General features: G+C 38.3%; 1 protein-coding gene across 10 annotated transcripts in view; it reads right to left on the bottom strand.

Annotated features, from left to right (window-relative positions):
* Window positions 1-21,567, bottom strand: part of DOCK10 (dedicator of cytokinesis 10) — a 236,420-nt gene that overhangs the window by 73,815 nt on the left and 141,038 nt on the right. For all 10 annotated transcript variants that reach the window (XM_074314112.2, XM_019736633.3, XM_019736627.3 and 7 more), the window contains exons 5-13: window positions 19,274-19,346; window positions 18,875-18,997; window positions 18,484-18,618; window positions 8,543-8,726; window positions 6,857-6,942; window positions 6,509-6,592; window positions 6,234-6,389; window positions 1,054-1,275; window positions 718-840 (exon numbers count right to left, since the gene is read on the bottom strand). In XM_074314112.2, coding sequence (XP_074170213.2) covers window positions 718-840; window positions 1,054-1,275; window positions 6,234-6,389; window positions 6,509-6,592; window positions 6,857-6,942; window positions 8,543-8,726; window positions 18,484-18,618; window positions 18,875-18,997; window positions 19,274-19,346 — 1,186 coding nt within the window. The remainder of the gene's footprint in view (window positions 1-717; window positions 841-1,053; window positions 1,276-6,233; window positions 6,390-6,508; window positions 6,593-6,856; window positions 6,943-8,542; window positions 8,727-18,483; window positions 18,619-18,874; window positions 18,998-19,273; window positions 19,347-21,567) is intronic.

The following is a 21,567-nucleotide window of genomic DNA, read 5'->3' on the forward strand; positions in this document are numbered from 1 at the left end:
AATGAATATGACTGTGTTTCAATAAAACTTTATTTACAAAAACAGGCAGCAGGCTGGATTTGACCCATGCATTGTAGTTTGCCAGACCTTGACTCTGGTAACTTTGTGAAACACTACCCCAAACTGTCACACATGCTCAAATTCAATTGTTAGACAGTATTTTCCCAATATCTTTCCTTTGTGTAGAAAATATATTTATTTTCTATTAAATAGTAACATTTGATTATTACATAAAATAAATAATAGAAAAAAAAGAAAAATTTTCCGATAGTTCCACCATTCAAAGAACTTTAGGTATTTCCTTTAATCTTTCTTTCTTCACTTAGGTGTTATTACAATTTGATATTCAATTATCTATCTTACTTTTTCATTTAGTTCACCATCAGCATGACTTAAGTCTTAATAAACTGTATTCACTTGTTTTTAGTCAAATTAATCCTAACTTTTTATTATTGTTAACACTTTGATCCTTGGGGTTAAAACTTTATCCACATTTACATTTATTTCTACTAACAGAGGATCAAAAGTCAGAAATTGCTGGGTCAAATAAACACAAACTTAGAATATATACTTTAAAATTTTCCTGATGGATATTCATTTCACTAATGAGTAAATATTTCGAGACCTATATGTTTCAAACGTGATAATTCAGCAAGGCAATGTGATTTTATTTCCTGAAAGCAACTGAAATTATGCAGGAAAAAGCTTATGTATTACCTTGTTGGAGTCCGGATTCTTAATATAAGGTTCAGCACCACTTGAGATGTTTCCCATCAGTACTTTTTCGATTTTGGCCACCAAAACAATTTCAGAATGTGGGTTGCTTACAGAAAATATAGCCTATGGACAAAGGAAAAAGGTAGGATTACAAAGCTGATAAACATCGACGAAAGCACACTGAAGACATTTACAGAATTCCTCTTTTTTTTTTTTTTTTTTAAAGAACAGCTTTAAGGAAATTTTTATTTGGGAAATTGCTCATCTTATGTTGTGTATTGGTAAGAACAATAAAACAGCATTTTCCGTCGCATCATGAGTAAACAAAAGTGCAACCTGCTTTGGAAATTTCAGCCATTCCTCCGGAAATCCCTTGACGTGAGGTTCTTCTGATTGTCGTGGCGTGACCGTCTCGCTGTTTCCATTTTCCAAAGCCAAGGAAGCCCCTGAGAGCATCTGCCGGACAGCAGTGTGGTTGAGATCCACGTGAAAGTCGGCAGAAATCTTCCTGCTATCTCTGAGGTCATAAAGTGCCACACTCACAAAAAAAGGCTCAATCTGCAAGAAAAAGGAAGAACTCATGGTTTTGACCGAAACCAACAATATATATATAAAAAAAACCAAACCCAAACTGCTAAAAATGTTTAAGTGTTGCCAGAGTATCACTAAAACTGACGAAAAAAGATTCAAGAAAGAAGAGCTTTTCAACTAGAAAAACATCAAGTGCAATAGAGATTAAATAAAAGGACTAAAATAAATATATTACATAGATATTAAACATATGTACATGTACATGTATATGAATAATTATATATATGCATGTATATGTATTTACATATATATGTAATTAAGTACAGGCTTCTAAGGATGGAATACGCCTACAAAAAAGCTACACTTTAACTTTTATATAAAGTACTTAATTTTAAATTGATGCCTATCACCTGCCAGTAGTCTGTGGACAAGCAGATTATATACAAAAATCAAATTGTGACCCAGTTCATCACTGTACAGACTCACTCATATTGTGGTTTTTGCTTAATGCATAACAGGTACCTTGTGTTCTTTGAAATGTTGTACTATGGCTAGCTTCTAACAAGAATTTTAGTTTAATTTCTCAATATTAGCAATAGTTACCAGCTCCTTTAATGTTAGAAATAGAATTAGACGTATAAAATGAAAGTCAATAAAGTATTTGTTTTTAAGTGAGAAAATTAAAATGTAAGAGTTTTATACTTTGCTAATTTAATTTAGGTTAGGAAAACTCTTGGTTTGTGGTAGTGGTAGTCTGTCAAGAGTTAAAAAATGCAAAAACTACATGAAAATAAATCAGGCAGGAATTCAAAACCATTGAAGAAAGGTCAAAGGAAAAAATCCTTATTATTTTTCCTGATTGTTGCATTTTGATTTTCATTTCTGCTTAGTGAATGGAAATAAATTACCTACTCTGATAATCCATCAGAAATTAAAGCTCATATGGTGATTCATTTATTTCTTTCAATCCATCTTTTCAACTTAAATGTCAAATCTTACTTTTTGAATCACTAGCTTTTCAATAAGGATTTGTTTAATAAAGCACCTTCAAAGCCTACCAAATGAAGTCACAGGTTTCTTATGTTTAGAATTCTGTACCTTTCTTTAAAAAAAATTCAGGAACATGAAATTTTAAATGTCGGTCTGCTGTGAAGCAGCTTTAAAGTTCAGATTTTTTTTCAAAGAAATATTTTATACTATAAAACCATCAACCTGAATTTGGTTTCCAGTGACTGACTGAAAAATTACATGCTGTCAAATATTGTTTCCTCATCATGAAAACGTTCTTTCAGGGTGTTTTTTTAGAACCTCATTCATTAAATGCAGTAGTTAGCTCTTTAGCAACTTGAAGAAATATTTAAATTAATTTAAACACATGTTCATTGACTTAAAAGAATAAGTTAAAAAAACTACATTAATAAAAGAGTGTCATTGAATAAATATGTAAGGATTTAAAAAAAAAACAATGCCATTACCTAAACTGTTGTTGAGTTAAGGAAAGGCTGTTTTATTAGGTTTTTTTAATATTGCTTGTAAGCACAATGAAATTATATTTTAAAAAGCAATTTCTTTGCTTTGTAAACATTTATATCAACTGTAAAATAAATTAAGAACAATACAGACATATAAAGCACTCCAAACCAACATCTCCCTCTAGCCCAACAGACATGTAAGGGGCATGGAAGCCTCTCTCTGAACTTATGCCTGTTCTCTTTCTTGGGAGATTGGCCCAAATTCAAACATTTAGTTTCTGAATATGGGTTTAGCACAAAGAAAGGAATCTATGCAGAAGGAGTCATATGGCCCTGGCACTGGAAAGAAAAAGCCCATTAACTTTGAGTTTCAGTTTCTAAATTGGATTTTTAAATTACACTTAAGGATGTGCCTGGTCAAACAAAGCATTTATTTTTATTTAATAAGATGATTAAGTGACATGATTTGGGTTTAAATTTTCCTGATATTTCCAAATTGTTTCAAGAACAGAGTTTTCAGTTTTTAGTTTTATTTCCTTTTTAAATCCTGAATAGAAGTGTGTCCTGATTCCTCCTCCTAACACTGACTCCATGTAGATTTCTCCTTCTATTGTCACCGACTGTTCTCCATGTTGCCACATCTACTGGGCTCTTCTTCAGCTTCATGTTACTCAGCTTCTCAGCATCGTTCCACACAGCTGAGCCTTTCTCTTTTGACATCACGACCCACTCTTTCTTGGCTTATCTTTGCCTCAATGGCCATTCCTTCTTAGTCTTCTTTAGTCATGTCTCTCTTCATCTTTTAAGTATTTGGCTCCTGGTCCCTTCCCTATGTTCGTAGAAATTCCTAGATGATTCTCTCCAGGTCACGACCTGGACCAGAATTCCAAGTTGATATCTCCACTCCTGGCCAGTCCCTTGCATTCCAAACTTGCACTTGAATCTGCTCAATGGATATCTCTATTTGTATATCTAATAGGACTATCAGGCTTAATGTGCCCATAAAGGAATTTTTTTGGCCTATATCCCCCAAATCTGTTCTCCCGGCAGTCTTGTCCTGTTAGTAAATCGCACCACCATGCGTAGAGGTGTTCAAAGAAAAAAACAGGGGCTGGTCCTTGAGATTTTCCTTCTCCTCATCCTATACACCCAATGTATCAGAAAAACTGGTCAGCTCAATTTACAAAACTTCAGTCAAATTCATCCATTTCTTTCCTTCCTGCTAGCCTTAGTCCAAACCTGTCAATGGACTATGGTAGTAGCCTCCTAACTGCTCTCCCTGGTCAACTCTTGTGTCCTCCAATCCATTCTTCTATGAATGTTTTAAAAACACAAATCAGATCACACCATTTTTAAAGGGCTCTAAACCCTTGACTAGCCTCCACTCACACTTAGAATAAATCCAAATTCTTCACTACAGCTTATGAAGACCCTACCTAATCTTACCTCGTACTGTTTCTACCACCTTATTCTGGTCTTCCCTTCCCCTCGCTGTCTCCTTCCAGTTCCTAGAACTTGCCAAGACTTACCTGTCTCAGGCTCTTCACACTTGCCTTTTCTTCTGCCTAGAATGATTTCCCCTGACCTGTCTTTTTATCCGTCTCAATCTTTAGGTCTCTGTTCAAATGTCACCTCCTTAGAAAGGCCTCCCATGATCACCCCATCAAAAGCAACCCATCTCTCAGTTTCTCTTTATCACATTTTTCTCTACTGATTTGTTTTAAAGAACTTTGCACAATGTGCTATTACATTGTTAATTTATTTATTTGAATTTACTCTGTTCCCCCCCCCCCAATCAAAAAAAATCTTATCTTCAAGAGGCCAGGGAGCTTGCTTATCTTGTTCCCTGCTATTCCTCAGTACCTAGAACAAGCCTGGGCTCCGGTAGCACACTGCATAAGTGTTTTCTTGAGGGTAAGTAACTTGACTGCAACTACTGTCACTGTTACTCAGGTACCCAGTATACAATTACAGTTATAAAATACGAGGAAGCTTCATTTGGGGGAAGATTCTTACTGGTGACACATTTTAATTTTAGCACCCTGTCAACAACAATCTCACATGTAACAATGACAATATCAAGACCTTCATGCATGGTGTTGACAAATTTCAAACCAATTTTCCATATATTAGAATAACAGTTAATATTTAATGAATGCTTAGTATGCACCAAACACTGTCTAAGTACCTTCCATACATTACGTCTAATTTTCACAACATCTATTTGAAGTAGTTGCTGTCCTTATCTCCATTTACAGAAGAGGAGACGGAGGGTACACCACTTGCCCAGGCTGGCAGACCTCGCAAAGAGAAAGTCAGGCATTGTGATCCAGGAGAGATACATGTCGCTTGATTCTCATTAAATCTGAGGTCCATAGCATGTACCATTTTCCTGCTACTATACCAGGGAGAAGGAGGCTCAGAGAATCGGTGAGGTACCCAAAGAACCAAGGACAGGAGGGATTCAAGTCTTCTGAAAGAACTCTCATCCTTTCTGCTAGCCACTCACCGACACCACTAACAGGCTAGTCTTACTCCATCATCAATAGGCACACGCATAGCATGGTGTCTATAGTTGGTAGAGAAAATGTAAGCTGTTTCTGCCTTCTAAAAGCAAATGAGGCTAGTATCATGGATCTGGAGGTAAGATTTTTTCTTTGAGGTTAAAGATGACAACTGAGGGATGATTTATTAAGAATTAGAACAGAATGCATTAAAAAATAATGAAAGGGAGCATGCCAATACAGTAACAGTGATTTTTTTAAATTGATGGTAGGATTATGAGTCATTTTTTATTTTCTTCTTTATAGAAACATTTAATAGTGTTTATGCTTAAAAAATTTCCCTTCCTACATGCACATTTACAATTAACACAGAATTGTCCCTAAGAATACTGAGAGAACTCTCAAGAGGGCCCACTTAGGAGGAAAATGAATCTTGTATTGATTTAACGAGTACTGTGATGTTTTCCAAATATTAGTGATGCACCTTTTTTCTACTATTTACATGTACTATCTGTACTATGACTTATTTAATGTTTATCTAATATTATTTTACTTGATTCATTATTTAGCCTTGTGTTAAACAGTAACGCCTGTGAAATTGCAGGGTTGATTTGTTTGTTTTAATTATTCTCTAATATACATTAAAATAAACATATAAATATTAAAATAAAAATATCAATTTAAAAGCCATCCCAAGTACCACCAAGAAGATACAAACCTTTATCTTAGGGAACTCTGAACCACTATGCTGATTTAATGGAAGGACTCCTAAAACACATTCCTTTGACGTTTCATCTTTAAGTTAATAGCAAATATTTCTGGCAGTATATATATTGACAATTCTATTTCAAGACTTGTATGCTTTTATAATTTGGAAAAATGCTGTAAATTACATGCCCGGGACACTAGATGGTGTGAACTCAGTACCTGGAATTACTACCAGGAATAGAAAAGATTTTGACTAGGGTGGTATGCTGTTGGCAGAGAAAGTAACAGAAGAGAAACTTACATTCGTTATAGGATCATTTTCATTCTCTGTAACACATCCCTGAAGATTCAAGTTGAGAGCTTTACAAATGATCATGATTCTCTTGGCAGCTTTTTCTTCAAACGGTTTGATCACCGACTCGGGTTCCAATGGATCCTTTTTCTGAAATTTCAAGGTCTAAAAAATTTTTTGACAGTTTTACTCAACAAACACCCAACACAAGAAAGAAACTCTAAATTATAAACTGCAATTGTATGGATCAAGTTCATGTCTGCTTACAAAGAATTCTGACTTACATCTATATCTGGATCCATTGAGAACAGATTTAGCCTCTCCATGTTTCGAGTTGATTTGACAGTCTCTTCAGTTTCTGTGAGGTACTATAGAGAAAACTGTGTTAGCTCTAAATATCCAGGTGCTTACAGCACAGTCCCACCCACATGGCCAACAAGTAGCCTCTTCGTATTAACATGGTTTTAACATCACCCATTAGCACTCAGCAAATCTTATAGAAACATGCTTTTATAGATTTTTGAGAGTTGATTTTCTTAGTCTAAATCTTAACAGAAAGTATCTTTTCCATGAAAGCGATAACTAATAAATACTATAAATTTATTTGCATAGTAAAATGTCAGCTTTATTACTTTTGCGAAGTCTGGATGTAGGCTGTTCTCTGAAGAATCTGTTTCCTCTGGTGTGCACTCACATGTGATAGAATTATCCAGTGAATCTTGAAAAGATACACCAAGACAGGTTATTAAATGATACTCATGAATCACACATTTCTCTAGCCTGTGGCATTTCAAAACTGGGTTAGACTCGAGAGAGATGAGGGATGGATGTTGGTGAGCAGATGCCTTCATCGTGTTCTCACGCTCCATTGTTGGAAGATCTGGGTCTGGCGACCAGACCTCCTGGTGATCATTTTGGGATTCTTTCCCTGATACTATCCTGCGACCAAAAGAACTCTGGACCCTTACAATACTTACGTTGATACTTGGGGCTGTCTTGACTTACTTCATGAATGAATGCATTCTAAAGTTTTCTTATCTATGTATTTTTTATAATTCTGACTCTCAGGCCATCCATTTAACATCCACATCCTACCTTCAGTTACTTAAACTCTCTAAGGCTCTGAACATGAACATCCTAGTGGAACATTACCAACTTAATCATTAATGTAAAGCACCTATATATATATAGTAGTTGTGTTAAAATCAACAAGTTCTCTAACTCATTATGCCATGACTCTCACTTTATAGCATATGATACTTAGATTACTAGAACTTAAAGACTCTTTGGTTTCTAAGGTCCCATGGTGCTCTGCAAAATGTCTTAAAATAGTTTTCCGTTGGGTGAAGCTACTGACTCTGAAGGTAAACTTGTCTTCTACTTAGTTACAGACCTGTTTTTCTACCTTTTTTTCACCCTTTCTTTTTTTTTCCTTCTTTTTTTTTAAATTTATTGGGGTGACAATTGTTAGTACAATTACGTAGATTTCAGGTGTACAATTCTGTATTACATCATCTATAAATCCCATTGTGTGTTCACCACCCAGAGTCAGTTCTCCTTCCATCACCATATATTTGATCCCCCTTACCCTCATCTCCCACCCCCCACCCCCTTACCCCCTGGTAACCACTAAACTATTATCTGAGTCTATGAGTTTTTGTTTCTCATTTGTTTGTCTTGTTCTTTTGTTGTTTTTGGTTTATATACCACATATCAGTGAAATCATATGGTCTTTTCATGCTTTCTTTTCTCTCTCTTGCTCCCTTCTCTTTTCCTAGGGTGAATTAGAATATTTCGAGGGAATTAGATGGGCAGAAATTATTTTTTTATCCTATTGAAATCTCTAATGCTATGTGAAATGTATGAAACTTTCATATATATAAGCTGATCTCAGCGTAGTCAAAAATCATACATGAAAGATGCCTTTCAACAAAAAAGAAGTAATGACTAACTGCTTTTGCAGAATATAATGTTCCTTCATTCAATTTAGTGAAAGGCTATGAAGCTACAAAATAGTCCCTTTCTGGTAACATCCCATCAGACCTGGGTACATTTTTGATGCTGCTGACAAATGATTCCCAACATCGTCTGCTGGGTGTCAATCTCAATTCATTGGCAGTCAACTTAAAATCGCACCTACGTGTAGTGTCCTTCACTGTTCTGTAAAAGTAAAGGTTTAGGGGTGATTTCCTAAAGCAAACAGCTCATGGATGGAGGAGCCAGACCTGACAGCTACCGCAGTAAGTAGCAGCTTAAATGAATCAAACGCACAGGTCACACACTTGGCAAAGGCAGGGAGGTGGCGCGCATGCTCTCACCCAGCCCCAGATCGGTGAGCTCGGCGCTCCTCCGCCCCTGCAGGGGCCCCTCGGGGCTGATTTGCAGGATGCGGTTCAGGGTATGGATCCATTCCTCCATATCAGACTCTGTTTCAGCCGCCAGCACAAAATAGGTCAGGTCATTCATTTTCAATTCAAAGGCATGTTTTCTTAGTCTGTTATTCTGTGGTACAAAAAGAAAAAGAAAACAAAACAAAACAAAACAAAAAAACACACCAGATAATAAGCCTTAGAGAGTAAGTCATTTTTCATGGGGTCACAGTTCCAAAGTCTTTCCTTACAGGTAGATAACATAGAGGAGATCTTCCAAAACAGGACAAATATTTAGATGGGTATGAATCATTTGGTTTGGTTTCTTTCAAGGCTTTTTGTACTAAGAGAATACTTTATTTAGGTTTTTGTTAATTGGATAAGCACATTGGCTTAAAAATTTCGTCTTCAGGCACATGTGAGTATATTCTAAGCGTTGTCAGACAGTTGGTTTGAGTTGCTACCTTCACTTTCTCATCTTTGTTCTGTCCACCACTCACTCCAGTTGGGCTTTTGACCCCATCACACCCCAGAGGCAGCACTTGCTAAGGTCATTAACACACTCTATGGTGCTGTACTAATCTATCCAAGGAACAGTTTGTACCTCCCTTGAAATTTCAGGAGAATTAACACGATGGCCACCTCCTCCCTCTTGAAACCCATCTCTGATTTCCATGACCACACTCTACGCTGATTTGCTTTCCTCCTTGTTGGCCATCACTTTTCAATCACCTCTGCTGGCTCTTCCTTTACTCGGTGATTTCTAAGGCTGACCTTGGCTTTGCCTTCAATTCCTTTTTCTCTTGTGTGGTCCAATAGCTTTAAATGACATCCATATGTCAAGGTGCCCTCATTCTTTTCTCTGCTTCTGACTTCTCCATCAAACTCCAGACTTTTCTCTAAATTGACATTTCTACTTTGCATTTTGACAACCCTCGAGGCCTTGTTTAATTCCCTGAATGTGCTCGCATCATATGCTGTGTCGGTGCCACAAGACCTGAAACATGCCCCCTGCCCCCACATGTGTGCTTTACACAGTCAGCACCACGGTCACCCCTCATGTACTTAGGGGAGTCATATCCACTCGTCACATCTCAGCTGAACTTATACTTACTCAGGCAAAGCTTCCACAATTCCCCAGTTAGGACAAGGTTCTGGCCCTCCAGAGGACTTAGCAACAATTAGGAATTATATGCTTATTCATTTTCATTTGTTTGTATTAATCAACATATGTCTCCATCAAGATGCCTCCATGAGAGCCAAGTCAGTTTCACTCACCACTATATCCTTGGCTGTCACATAGAAGCATTCAATATCAGTGGATTCAAAACAGTCATATTTTACAACTGGAATAGAACAGGTTCCTATTCTTGGAAAACTGGCATTCATGGGGAAGAGGTGGGTGAATGAATGATTAAAGGAATGAACAAACTAGTGAAAAACAAAGATGGGCTGATGCTATGAGTAGCTACTTTAGATTGGCCTTTCACAGAAGGAACATCTAAGCTGAAATCTGTAAAAAGGAGTAGGCTGTTTAAAGATGGGAGAAACACATTTAAAGTAGAGGGAAATAAGAGCAAATTATTATGGCAGTTTTATATATTCCTTCCATGAGATTAGAAACATAAATTCAAACTGGAAACTTTCCCCCAGTGATACAAGCTAGTGTGTTAGATAACCTGGGGTGGTTGTAAGAATCACTGAATATATTACATGTTTAATTTAGTCCCAGGTAATTCTAATGTAGGCATTCAACTCTTTCCCACATTGTTCTATAGCCTTTGGAGCCCCCACACTGTAATAAAGCAAAGCCTATACACTTACGATAACTCAACTTTGCATAAGTAAAATACAAACAGAAGAACCAGAAGATGAGAGTGTTACTATCATGTGAGATTGTGGCTAAATATCAAAGTATAAAATTCTTTTTGAGAATAGGGTTGCTATTCTTGGTGGCAAGAAAAAGTAATTTTTACTGTTCTTTTGGCAACATCTTCTTTCTTTAGGATGCCTTCAGAGACTGTCCCAAAATAGCTCGTTCCTTTCAGTTTCCACAATTACTACTACAAATATGACACTTACCGAACACTTGCCATCTGTATACCAGGCATCGTGCTGAGCTTTTTATAGTCATTGTGTTTTAGTTAAGTCTCATAACAACCCTATGAAACACATTGCATCATTCCATTTAATAGATGATGACATTGAGGCTTAGGAAGATATAAGGTGTGATAAAAAATATGGTAAATGTTTAAATTAAAAAAAATTATTACAGTAAAAGACACATTGCCATTCATCACTCTCAAAATACTCCCGCTTGCTTCAAACACACTTATCCCTTCATTCTTGCCACTTTCTGAAGCAGCTCTGGAAGTCCTCTTTGGTGAGTGTCTTTAGTTGTGCTGTCATGGTTTTCTTGATGTCCTGATTCGATTCAAAATGTTTACCTTTCGTGGTCATTTTGACTTTGGGGAAGAGCCACAGGTCGCATAGTGCCAGATCCAGTGAATAAGGTAGAAATTGCCATGTACCAGAAGTGATGTGTGACACAGAGCGTTGTCATGATGGAGGATGAAGTAAAGACACTCACGAAAGAGGACTTCTAGAACTGCTTCAGGAAGTGGCAAGAATGATGGAATAAGTGTGCTTGAAATGAGGGGGAGTATTTTGAGGGGGATTAATGTCAATGTGTCATTTTTTTATTAAGATTTTTATTGGGGAAGGGGAACAGGACTTTATTGGGGAACAGTGTGTACTTCCAGGACTTTTTTCCAAGTCAAGTTGTTGTCCTTTCAATCTTAGTTGTGGAGGGTGCCGTTCAGCTTCAAGTTGTTGTCCTTTCAGTCTTAGTTGTGGAGGGCGCAGCTCAGCTCCAGGTCCAGCTGCCATTGCTAGTTGCAGGGGGCACTGCCCACCATCCCTTCTGGGAGTTGAGGAATCGAACTGGCAACCTTGTGGTTGAAAGCCCGCGCTCCAACCGAGCCATCTGGGAGGCAGCTCAGCTCAAGGTGCCGTGTTCAATCTTAGTTGCAGGGGGCAGAGCCCACCATCCCTTGTGGGACTTGAGGAGTTGAACTGGCAGCCTTGTGGTGAAGAGCCCACTGGCCCATGTGGGAATCGAACCGGCAGCCTTCGGAGTTAGGAGCACGGAACTCCAACAGCCTGAGCCACCGGGCCGGCCCCCAATGTGTCTTTTATTATAATAATTTTTTTTAATTTAAACATTCACTGTATTTTTTGATCACACCTTGTAAATTAAAACATGCTTGGGATTATGTGGATAGTAAGTGGCAGAGAAGGGAAATAACCTCTTTATACTTTCACACCCACTGAAATGGCCCCAGCACAGAGGATGCTCAGTGAATGCCCTTCTCCTCCCTTGCCCCCTTCCTGGCACCATCATGCACCAAAGGGGTAGCCATGGCTTGGGCGGTCATGCATTCTCTAAGTACTGAGAGTAGATAGTGGGGCAACTTATACTTGTAAGCTTCGAGAAACAGTAAAATTTGGAAATTGAAGGAGAAAGAAGAATTAGCAAAAAAGCTAACTTATTCTCATTGTGAAACTTCATAGCTCATAGGGCACTTTCTAGACTTTTCCATGGACAAACTCTTTGCTCTTGTCCATACTCTTATATTATTGCCCAGTATTATTATTTCCTTCCCTTGTAATCACTCACTTGCAGCTAACTCTTTTATTAGCCTGTGAGCCTGATAACGGCAGAAGCTGCCTACGTATCCTCAGTGCTCAGTGCAGTGATAACATTCATTCAAAGAGAGGTGTCTATTGTGTTTGCATTTTGTGCACGGCAAAAACAGACACAGTCTCTGCCCTGGCAGAACAGAGCACACAGGCGTTAACATGTTAACGACACAAACATGAAAGTGGAAGATACATGTGCTTAAATTTTGCATGAATGTATTGAAGAAGAGGTATAAAAATTCTTTTGAGAACAAAATTGTTATTACAGTATGAAAGAAAATACAGCTGTCCTCACAGAACTCTCTGAGTTCTATGAGAACACAGAACAGGATGGCTTGGGCTAGTAAAAGGCCAGGGATGCATTTTGAGATCATTTTTGGCTGCTGTGCAAACAGAGTGTAGAGTCTCCAGAAAAGCAGTGGCCCCAAGCATTAGTGTTTGAAGCAAACATCTAGGCAGCTTCCTTAAGAGGGCAGGTTCGTAGAAGCCACACTGTCCCCAGGAGAGGTGGGCAGACTCCCTCCATACACCCTCACACATACTTCCTGGGGGTTCTGACAACGGAGGCCCATAAAGCCGCCTGTGACCTCACTGACACAGAGTGTCTGAGGACAAAGACAAGTTGGCTGGTAGCAAGTATAAAAGAAGAAAGACAGGTTTCCTTCAAAAAAACCATAGGAATTGAAATAGACCGGAAAGAAAGAACTAGAAATGCCCAGAGTTCAGGGCCTACCTTTAGCTAGGATATTAAGTATCTGAGTGTAGCAAATGCAAGCAAATCTCAGTGTGGTCTTGAAAACAAACAAATTAAAGAATCTGCTTGACTATTTTCATGTTGTAAATAAGGTGGACTGGGAGATATAAAATGCTTATAAGTCCAAGTTAAAAGTGGATTGAGCGGCAACCTGCTATAAAACTTGATTTTCTAAATTGCATTCTGTCCTTCAAATGAATTGAATATTGTTGCCAACTTCAATAATATTATTAAAATATATTTTAAAAATTTGAGTGAAGTATAAGAAGCCCTTGTTTCTCACAAAGGAATATTTATAAATGAAATAAATATTCTATTGACAACTTTTCAAAAACCAAATTATCTTTTTCTATTTGGAGAGAAACAGAACTACTTGCAACATAGAGACACTCACGTTGGGGAAGATTAAGACGCCTAAATGGTTTTTCTATCTCATTGTAATCTCCGAGATTACATATCATTTGGCACAAAAACTAGAACAAGGAAAGGACAGAAATAGGAAAATCAATGGGACATTTTAATAATCCTGAAATGCGATTAAGTCATTAAAATGGTAATAAGGAAGTAATCGCATTCTTTTTTTCACTTCCCCAATTTTCCCCTATTTCCCTGAACTCAGTGCCCTTTTTGGCCACTGCAACTATTTTGTTCATTCAAGCTCACCACAGTCGATCCACATGGCTTCATAAATAATAGGAAACTGTGACAATGTCCTAATGCCATCTGATGTGTTTAATGAGTTGTAGCAAACTAATCTGTTTCCACAATATTCATCTGGAAAAGTTTCAAAATGGATATTCCAATGAAGCCACTAAAACCAATGGAGGATTGAATGTCAAAGGAAGTTACCCAAACAAAATATTCCATCATATTCATTATGGTGCTAGCATCTTTTACAGAGTTTTGCAGAAACAAAAGAAGAGTTTTAAAAGGAACCACGCAGCATCAAATCCAGGTTACTGGTACTGGAGGCTACTATCCATGCAATCCTTTCCATTCTCTGTATGTTTATTCGTTCATTGATTCAACAAAAATTTATTGGGCACCTTCTATGCGCCAGGTACACATTTTTTTTTTTAAATTAAAAAAAAAAATCAAAGTAAGTGTTTGCCCTCATTGAACTTACATTCTTGTATGATGGAGTGTCAGTAAACAAATTAGAAATATAACATACTCTTATGTACTATGTATAACACACCATCATGCAGTGATAAATATAACTTCATTCTTACATTATCAGAACCTATTGTTTGAGATGAGATGTGCCACTCATGGTTTATTTGCATGTCTCTATTTGCTCTGCTTTTTTTTTTTTTTTTTTTTTTCTGGGCATCCTCGCACAGTCTGGAAGCTCTTTGAAGACAGGAGCCACATCTAATTCATATTTGGTTTTCCCACAATGCTTTGCATATAGAAAAAAATTCAACATGCCATATATTAGCTGAAATAAATCCTGCATCTAAAACTCACTGCTTAACACTACACATGAGCACATCTTTGTGGTGTTTCCTCTGCCCGTGTGGCTTATATAGGATAAATGTATGTGTGCATATAGGTGTGATGTATGATAACCCGGGAATCTCCTTGGACATCTTTCTGTAATTTTGGATATTTTTCTACCTCAAATCTAATGTTGTCCTTCCTTAGCTCTGGGACTTGGGAAAGCTACTCTCTGTCTCTCTCTCTGAGTTTTATTTGAATAAATCGGGACAATAATAATGCTTGCTCCATATCAACTGCTGTCAAATAATATATTAGGTGAAGAAAATTACAAGTGTCATTTTGGGTTTTATTGTTATGGGAAGTGAGATCTTTAGAGCCAGAGTTTGCTAATGGGAGGTTTATAGGTCATATTTGGCTTTTAGGTTTCTTTTCCTTGGCAGGTACACTTTTTTCTTTCTCTCAATTTCACTGCCTTTGTGTGGGCATGCGCACCCCAATTCAACACAGTCCAGGCTGCTCGCTGTTGTCACATACCTGGCTCTACTTCCCTCTGGTAGTGGGCTGCCTGAGCTGCAGAAGCATCTGAGTTTCTAGCTTTTGGTTAAGCACCTGAGGCCACCGATTTAGAACCCATATCCACAAGGGGGCAAATCCAACACCTAGGAGAAAATAAGCGGTGTTCGGTACGCCACCCATCTATTTAAGCCTTCATAAAGCGACGTCAGTCATTATCACTGTTGATGTTGGGACTCTAGGTGTGTGGGCTACCTGGGCTGTTCATTCTCTTCCTAGTGGTGGGACCTGGAGTGGATGGATGGATGGAAGGAGCAATGAGTAAATGAATAAATGAGAAGACTCTGATGGAACGAGATAGGATAACACAGGCCTTAGTCCCAGATCAAAACTATAACCGCAAAAACCTAGAAGTTCTCCAGGTTAGGAAAGCAGGGGTATGAGACAGATTTAATACTGTTTGATGATATTACAAAAAAAAAGTGGAAAAGTACTGCGAGGTCTTTATTTTACCAAGATCCAGGAAATTTCCAATCACAAATGTCACCTAAAGTTTCTGAGAAATCTGGGTAGGAGTTTCTCTCTATTTGAAGTCAACCTTGAAATTTATTTCTAAGAATTCCACGGGTTATTCTCAGGAAAACACAATGATATAGATTAGGTCTGAATGACTTGTTCACAAAAGAGCGTTATGACCTCGAACTCTCTAAGGATGCAGATGGTAGGTAGCACTTTCTGAAGCAAAGTCTTTGTTCCTCTCTGCTGTTTTATGCAAGAGAAATTGACAATGCTTCTTGACAAAATAGGTCTGACTCACCCTATTATTCATTTGTTCTGTGCTTTTGTGTGTACTGTTTCATCTTTAGGCACATTTTGTGCCTGAGGGCTTGCTATAGCAATGAGTAAACTTGCACTACTTCATTCAGAATATTCTTTCCAGATGCAAAACTTGTAGGTCAGAAACTGCTGTAAGCAAATGTGGAAGAACTGGGATTCAGACACAAGGTGACATGTGGCCTGGATGTCTATCTTCCCAACGTGATCTCAAGAAGCTGGAGGTCCCTTTCTTTACAAAAGGTAATAAGTTCTTGATAAAGAGGAATATCAATGAAGGGATATAGAGCTGAACCCTTTAAAAGATTTAATACATGTTCTCAGATATTTCAATGGCTAGCTATTGGGAAATAAAATAGGATTATTTAATTGTGCCTTCACGTGCAAAATCTACCTTGGGGAGCTCCACCTACAGGCTCATATTTTCTGTGCAGCCTCCCAGCCTAACCAGAGTTCATTGCTGTTCTGTGCTCCTTGAACATTCCATAGGGAGTGCCATTTATACCTTCCTTATAGCTCTTGCAACACTGTGTGACTGTTAGATACGAGCCCATGTCCCTCTCTGGTGGTGGCTTCAGGAGGGAATTCCCAATGTCTAAGCACAGTTCCTCATAAGTCCGAGGCACTGAATAAGTTTGTTAAATGAATGAATGAATGAATGAATGAGTACATTTAGGTATAAATTTCAGGAAGGTGAATTAAGATTTTCGAGGAAGGCTTTTCCACAATGGAATGTCCATCTTCCAAAGTTGTGCCCTTTGTAATACATGAAGGACTAGGGATATATGGCTGACTACACATGATCTCCCAGATTCTTTTCGCATGTTAGCACATTTATTCTCGTTTTACAGACGAGGAACCTGAGATTAAAGGGCATGGGTAATTTACTCAAAGCACTCGGATAGTAAATGGTGAAACTAGGATTTGAAAACTGACCAGTACCCCTAAAATACACCCTCTTTCCAAGGCACTGCTTAGTGAGAGAATGAAACACCATCTAAGAGGTTCCTATAGTAGGTCAGATTAGAGCACTAACGTGTGTAGAACAGAGTTAGTTACATACTATTCGGAAGAAGAAGTTGAATATTATTAATCTGTATCTCTGCAAACTTAATATGTGACAAGGGCTACAATGGTACTTCCTAAAAGATGTTGACTCATTTGCTAGAACAAGCTTGGAAATCCAAATGGAAACTAAAAGACTTAAGTTTTTCAGTTCAATGTCTATAAAACATAGTTATTAACCTATAAATGTAATCTTTAACCTATTGCTAAAGAAATACTTCATATTTTGAAAGCCAAACTGCTCCTTTTAACCAACAATAGAAAACTATCTCCACCCTCTGTTAGGATCCCTATTCCCCTTTCCATACAGAAAATTGTCATCTGCGTGAACATGTAGTTATCTTCCACTTCTAGTGGAGTCCTCAGCAACAAATAATTCTTTCCTTTTGAAGTTCAGTATTACTACCTCCTGCAGGAATTCCAGATTTTAACAGATGAACCATCCAGAAATAGGCTTGACTTAAGTGACTGGCGAGAACTCTATTTTGCATCCATATATACAGTTGCCCTTGGTATTAATCCGACATGTAATCTCAGCTACACGGCAAGCTATTTGAATGCCCATGACTCAGTGGGAAGAGAAGGAACTGCCCCTAGGGACCAGAAACCATGTCCTCAGCCTCCAAGAGCCAGTATGTAAATGTGAAATTCGAGGTAAGATTGCTAAACCACTTGATGGCTTCAATTTTACAGAGGAAGGAACCAGGATAGCTACTTCATCAGAGTAGAAGAATAAATGTTTTGAAAGTAAGATGTCTAAATGAGGTCTACAGAATTATTCTGCTGCCCTGTGCCACAAGGTCCATACCCAATTGAATACTAAAGACAACAGCTTGACGGACAATAGTTTGCACACCAACAGCTTGAGAACAGCATTGTTGTTAAAAAGCACTGTCTCTGTTTCTGAAACTAAACTCTTGGGACTCAATGTAATCCTTATTTTTGAAGAAAACTTCCTCTGAGAAAGAAGCTGATGTATATGTACATTGTTAGTTTACTATCTCATCCCTAATCATAAAGATAACATTTATATTGTGCAGACTTTGAGTATATGATTTACATATGATCTTTTTGAATTCTTTAGCTCAGCCATTCTATACACTGAAGACATACAGGTGGTCATTTTCCTCTTCTCCTTGAATATACCTAACTTCCTCTTACCTCAGGACCTTTGCACTTGCTGCTCATTCTTTAGTCTTTAGATCATAAGCTTTCTCTTCAAAAACTCCTTTCTCACTTCTAGAGTATTAATGTTCCTTTCTAACCTCACCATTCATGTCTCTCTCTCTCTATCCCTTCCGTAACCCTGTTTATTTTCTTTATTCCAGAGTTCACCAACTGATTCCATTCGGTTGATTTCTTCCTTTGCTTATTTTTTTGGATTTCTTGCCTTATTGAAAGTAAGTTTTGTGGAAGCAAGGATCAAGACTTCTTTGTTCTCCACTGAATCCCTAGAGTCCAGAAGAGTTCTTGGCTCATGTCAGCTACTCCATAAATATTTGTGGAATCAATGACTGGTAATTGGATGGACATATTCTTTGATTAAAAAACCCAAAGGGGTAAAAGGATTTCTACTCACCTGCACCACACCTGTACAGGAATCCAAAAAGATGCAGCCTTTGGGTTCTTTGGATATCTTTTCATCTTTGTAAAAATTCATGATGTAGGAGTTATCTGGCAACTGGGTCAGCTGGAAGTAGCGCTTTTTGAAAGACTAAATAAAGGAAAAGATATAAAGAGGTAGTTCAAGTTGCAGTGTTCTATTACTTACACAAACTAGAACTTTTCTATTTCCTTCAGGAGTGCGACATTTCTAGGGCACCATTCTAGAGAAGAGCACCCTCCTTTCTCATAAATAAAATATGACACAAAACAAACTCAGTGCAAGTGGCTCTCCCCTGTGCCATGACCGAAGGAGGGAGTGTCAAGAAAGGTGGCAGAAACAAAGATGAGTCTTGATGTCTCCTTACCCGAACAGTAATCGTATTGTTCACGGTGCTGTTGAAATTCCCCTTGTAGAGCCAGCCAGACTTGAAAACTCCTGTCCCTCCTGGTCCCCCACCACCTTTGGAAGATGAGTGGGAAGTGGTATCCTGCACAAAAGGCATCATTAGCATGACTGCAATCTTTTGTGAATCCCAGATCTCAGACCCTGCACTTAAAAATGAGCCTCCCTTTTCTCTCTTTGTCTCATCTCAAATAATCATGTTCAATTTCAAAACAAACGTGACTCATTTTGACTAAAAGCCCTCACAAAAAGAGCGACTGCAGCTTGATGAAATGCTGGTCAGGATGTGAAACACTTGAGTGGAAGACAGAGACAAATTATCCTTATGTTTTAAACATTTCACTTTCAACAGTTTACTTACTTCATCCTTATCAGCATCTTCATGGTCAACCTCAAAGGAATGCGAAGGAAGTTTCTCTGGTTTGTATTCTGCTCTGATATTAAAAAAAGACAAAAAAAGGTTCCAATTTGTCATTTGAGACATGGTTCATTTTCAGCTGTGCCCTGAGTAACAACTATTGTGTTTTTTAATAAAACAATGTAATTTGTGAGGGTCCCATTTTCTTTCGAGGTATAACCTTCCCCTACACCATTACATCTTACTCCAGTACATAAATCACTACTTCAAGTGGTGGTGTTACTATTTATACAGATTTACACATATCTTCTTGAATGAGATAAAGGCAAGCAGGATAATTTCTGAGGCTTCGTGGTGTATATTTTCCTCCTTCCACATGTTGAAGTGGAACATGAAATAGTGATGTTTTCATTACCGTTCTGTTTCACCTTTATATGACATGCCCAAGTGTACAGGGCGGTCATTCGAAGCACTGTGTTCCAGAGAACTAGCTGTGCTCTGGCCAGTAGGCTGCGCTGCTCCCCTCACTGTGGTCTCCCCAAAAGACTGTACCAGTGTGACTTAGTGGCAATTGTACTGACTTTGTGCATTTCTATGGTAGCACAGAAATGTCTCTATGTCTTAACATCACCAACCAGCACAGGGGAGCACGAGTATATACCTAGCTCTACAAAAGGTAAACTGAAACAGAAATAAACTGTCCTTGGTTTGATTCGATCTCAGAAAAGGGTTGAATGGAAACCGTCTATACCATTCAAGGTTCAGGCACTCCTTGATACCTAGCTAGAAACATACCTGCAGATTTTGCATAAAATGTTTGTTTTCCTTTAAGATGACTTATATCATGTAAAAGCAACCTCAGAATCTGACTTTTGAGAGAAAAGAGTCCAGTGGCACATTCAATACTCCCATCTCAAATCGTTTCCTATGTTGATGGTATTCCAGGTAGCAAAATTCAGCCAACTCCATTAGTCCCTAGCCATATTCATGCTAACCTTATGCTCATTAAAAAGAAAAAGAAAAAAAAAAATGTGCAGACGAGTGAGTGCCAATTTAGGTCCTGGGGAGGGGGGAATGTGTGAATGTGGGCATGCCCTTTCACCACTGGCTTTTCTTAATTTTGAGATTGCTTGACCAAATTAAGTGGGAGTTGAGAGCTCTCTTAATTCTTAGATGTCATTCTTCTTTGCCACTAAACGATCCAGTTTCAGATCATACCTGTCACATAGAAGACCTGCAGAAATGCCAACCACCTATCGGAAAATAAATCCCCAAACTGAGGAAGTTTGCATTCTAAGGAAGGAGAGAGTAGATAATGAAGCATAAATAAACAAGATAATTTCCCTGGGTGAAAATCATTATGAAGAAAGTTAAGGAGGGGAAGAGAAAAGAGTGATCCAGGTAGGGGTGGCAGAGACCAGATTTAGAAAGAGTGGTCATGGATGGCTGGCCATTTAAGTTGAGAGTGAGAAGACGCCAGCCATGTGATGACCTGGGGAAAGCTCATTCTGGCACAGTGAATGGCGAGAGAACTGGTCCTGTGGAGGGACCAAGTTGGAGTGTCCAGGAGTGGAAGGCTGTGGAGCTGAAGCACAATCAGGGAGGGAGAGCAATAGGAGGGAAGGTCAACCATGTAAGAAGAGGCTCAGGGCAAGATGGCGGACAGTGTTTAGACCATCACTGAAAATTCTTCTTTCCCAGTCAGTCTTGTTCCCCCTGATCCACAGGGCGCAACCTCTTTACCTTTAAGTAGCCATATCATTGCCACTCAGCCTCATGCCTGCAGGACCATTGAGCAATGTCTGTTCTCTTTTCTACAGATCATTAAAAGATAAGCACCTCTGGCTACTGACTTTAACATTCTTCGCCCAGAAGCATTGTGTGGGTCTTTGGGATTCTGAAATAAAGGGCTCAGCAGGGACCTTACCCTCTGGTGTTTGAACCCAACATTAGTGCTCATTTTTAGGTAGTCTCATTTCTCGTATCTACAGTCAAATTACCTCCACCACCCATAGAAGGGGTATAGGATGCCAGAGTGCCCCATCAGTTATAGCTGTGAGGTTAGGGGCAAGTTACTATAACAGTTCTTAGTTTATGGGATTATGTGTGTTAAATGAGATAATGTACATATGGCACCTACTACATTCTGGCTCACTATTGACGACATTCAGGAAATGCTTTTTTATTAAAAAAAAAATATCTGTTCTAATTCAGCCCAACCAAACTAGGTATATTTTATTTGATCTTCAGTCACAAAATATATTCTATGAAATTTTCTTCTTTTTTTATTAAACCAG

Source organism: Rhinolophus sinicus, chromosome 17 (genome assembly GCF_057876585.1).
Source record: "Rhinolophus sinicus isolate RSI-liver-muscle chromosome 17, RSI-T2T, whole genome shotgun sequence".
Lineage (NCBI taxonomy): Eukaryota > Metazoa > Chordata > Mammalia > Chiroptera > Rhinolophidae > Rhinolophus > Rhinolophus sinicus.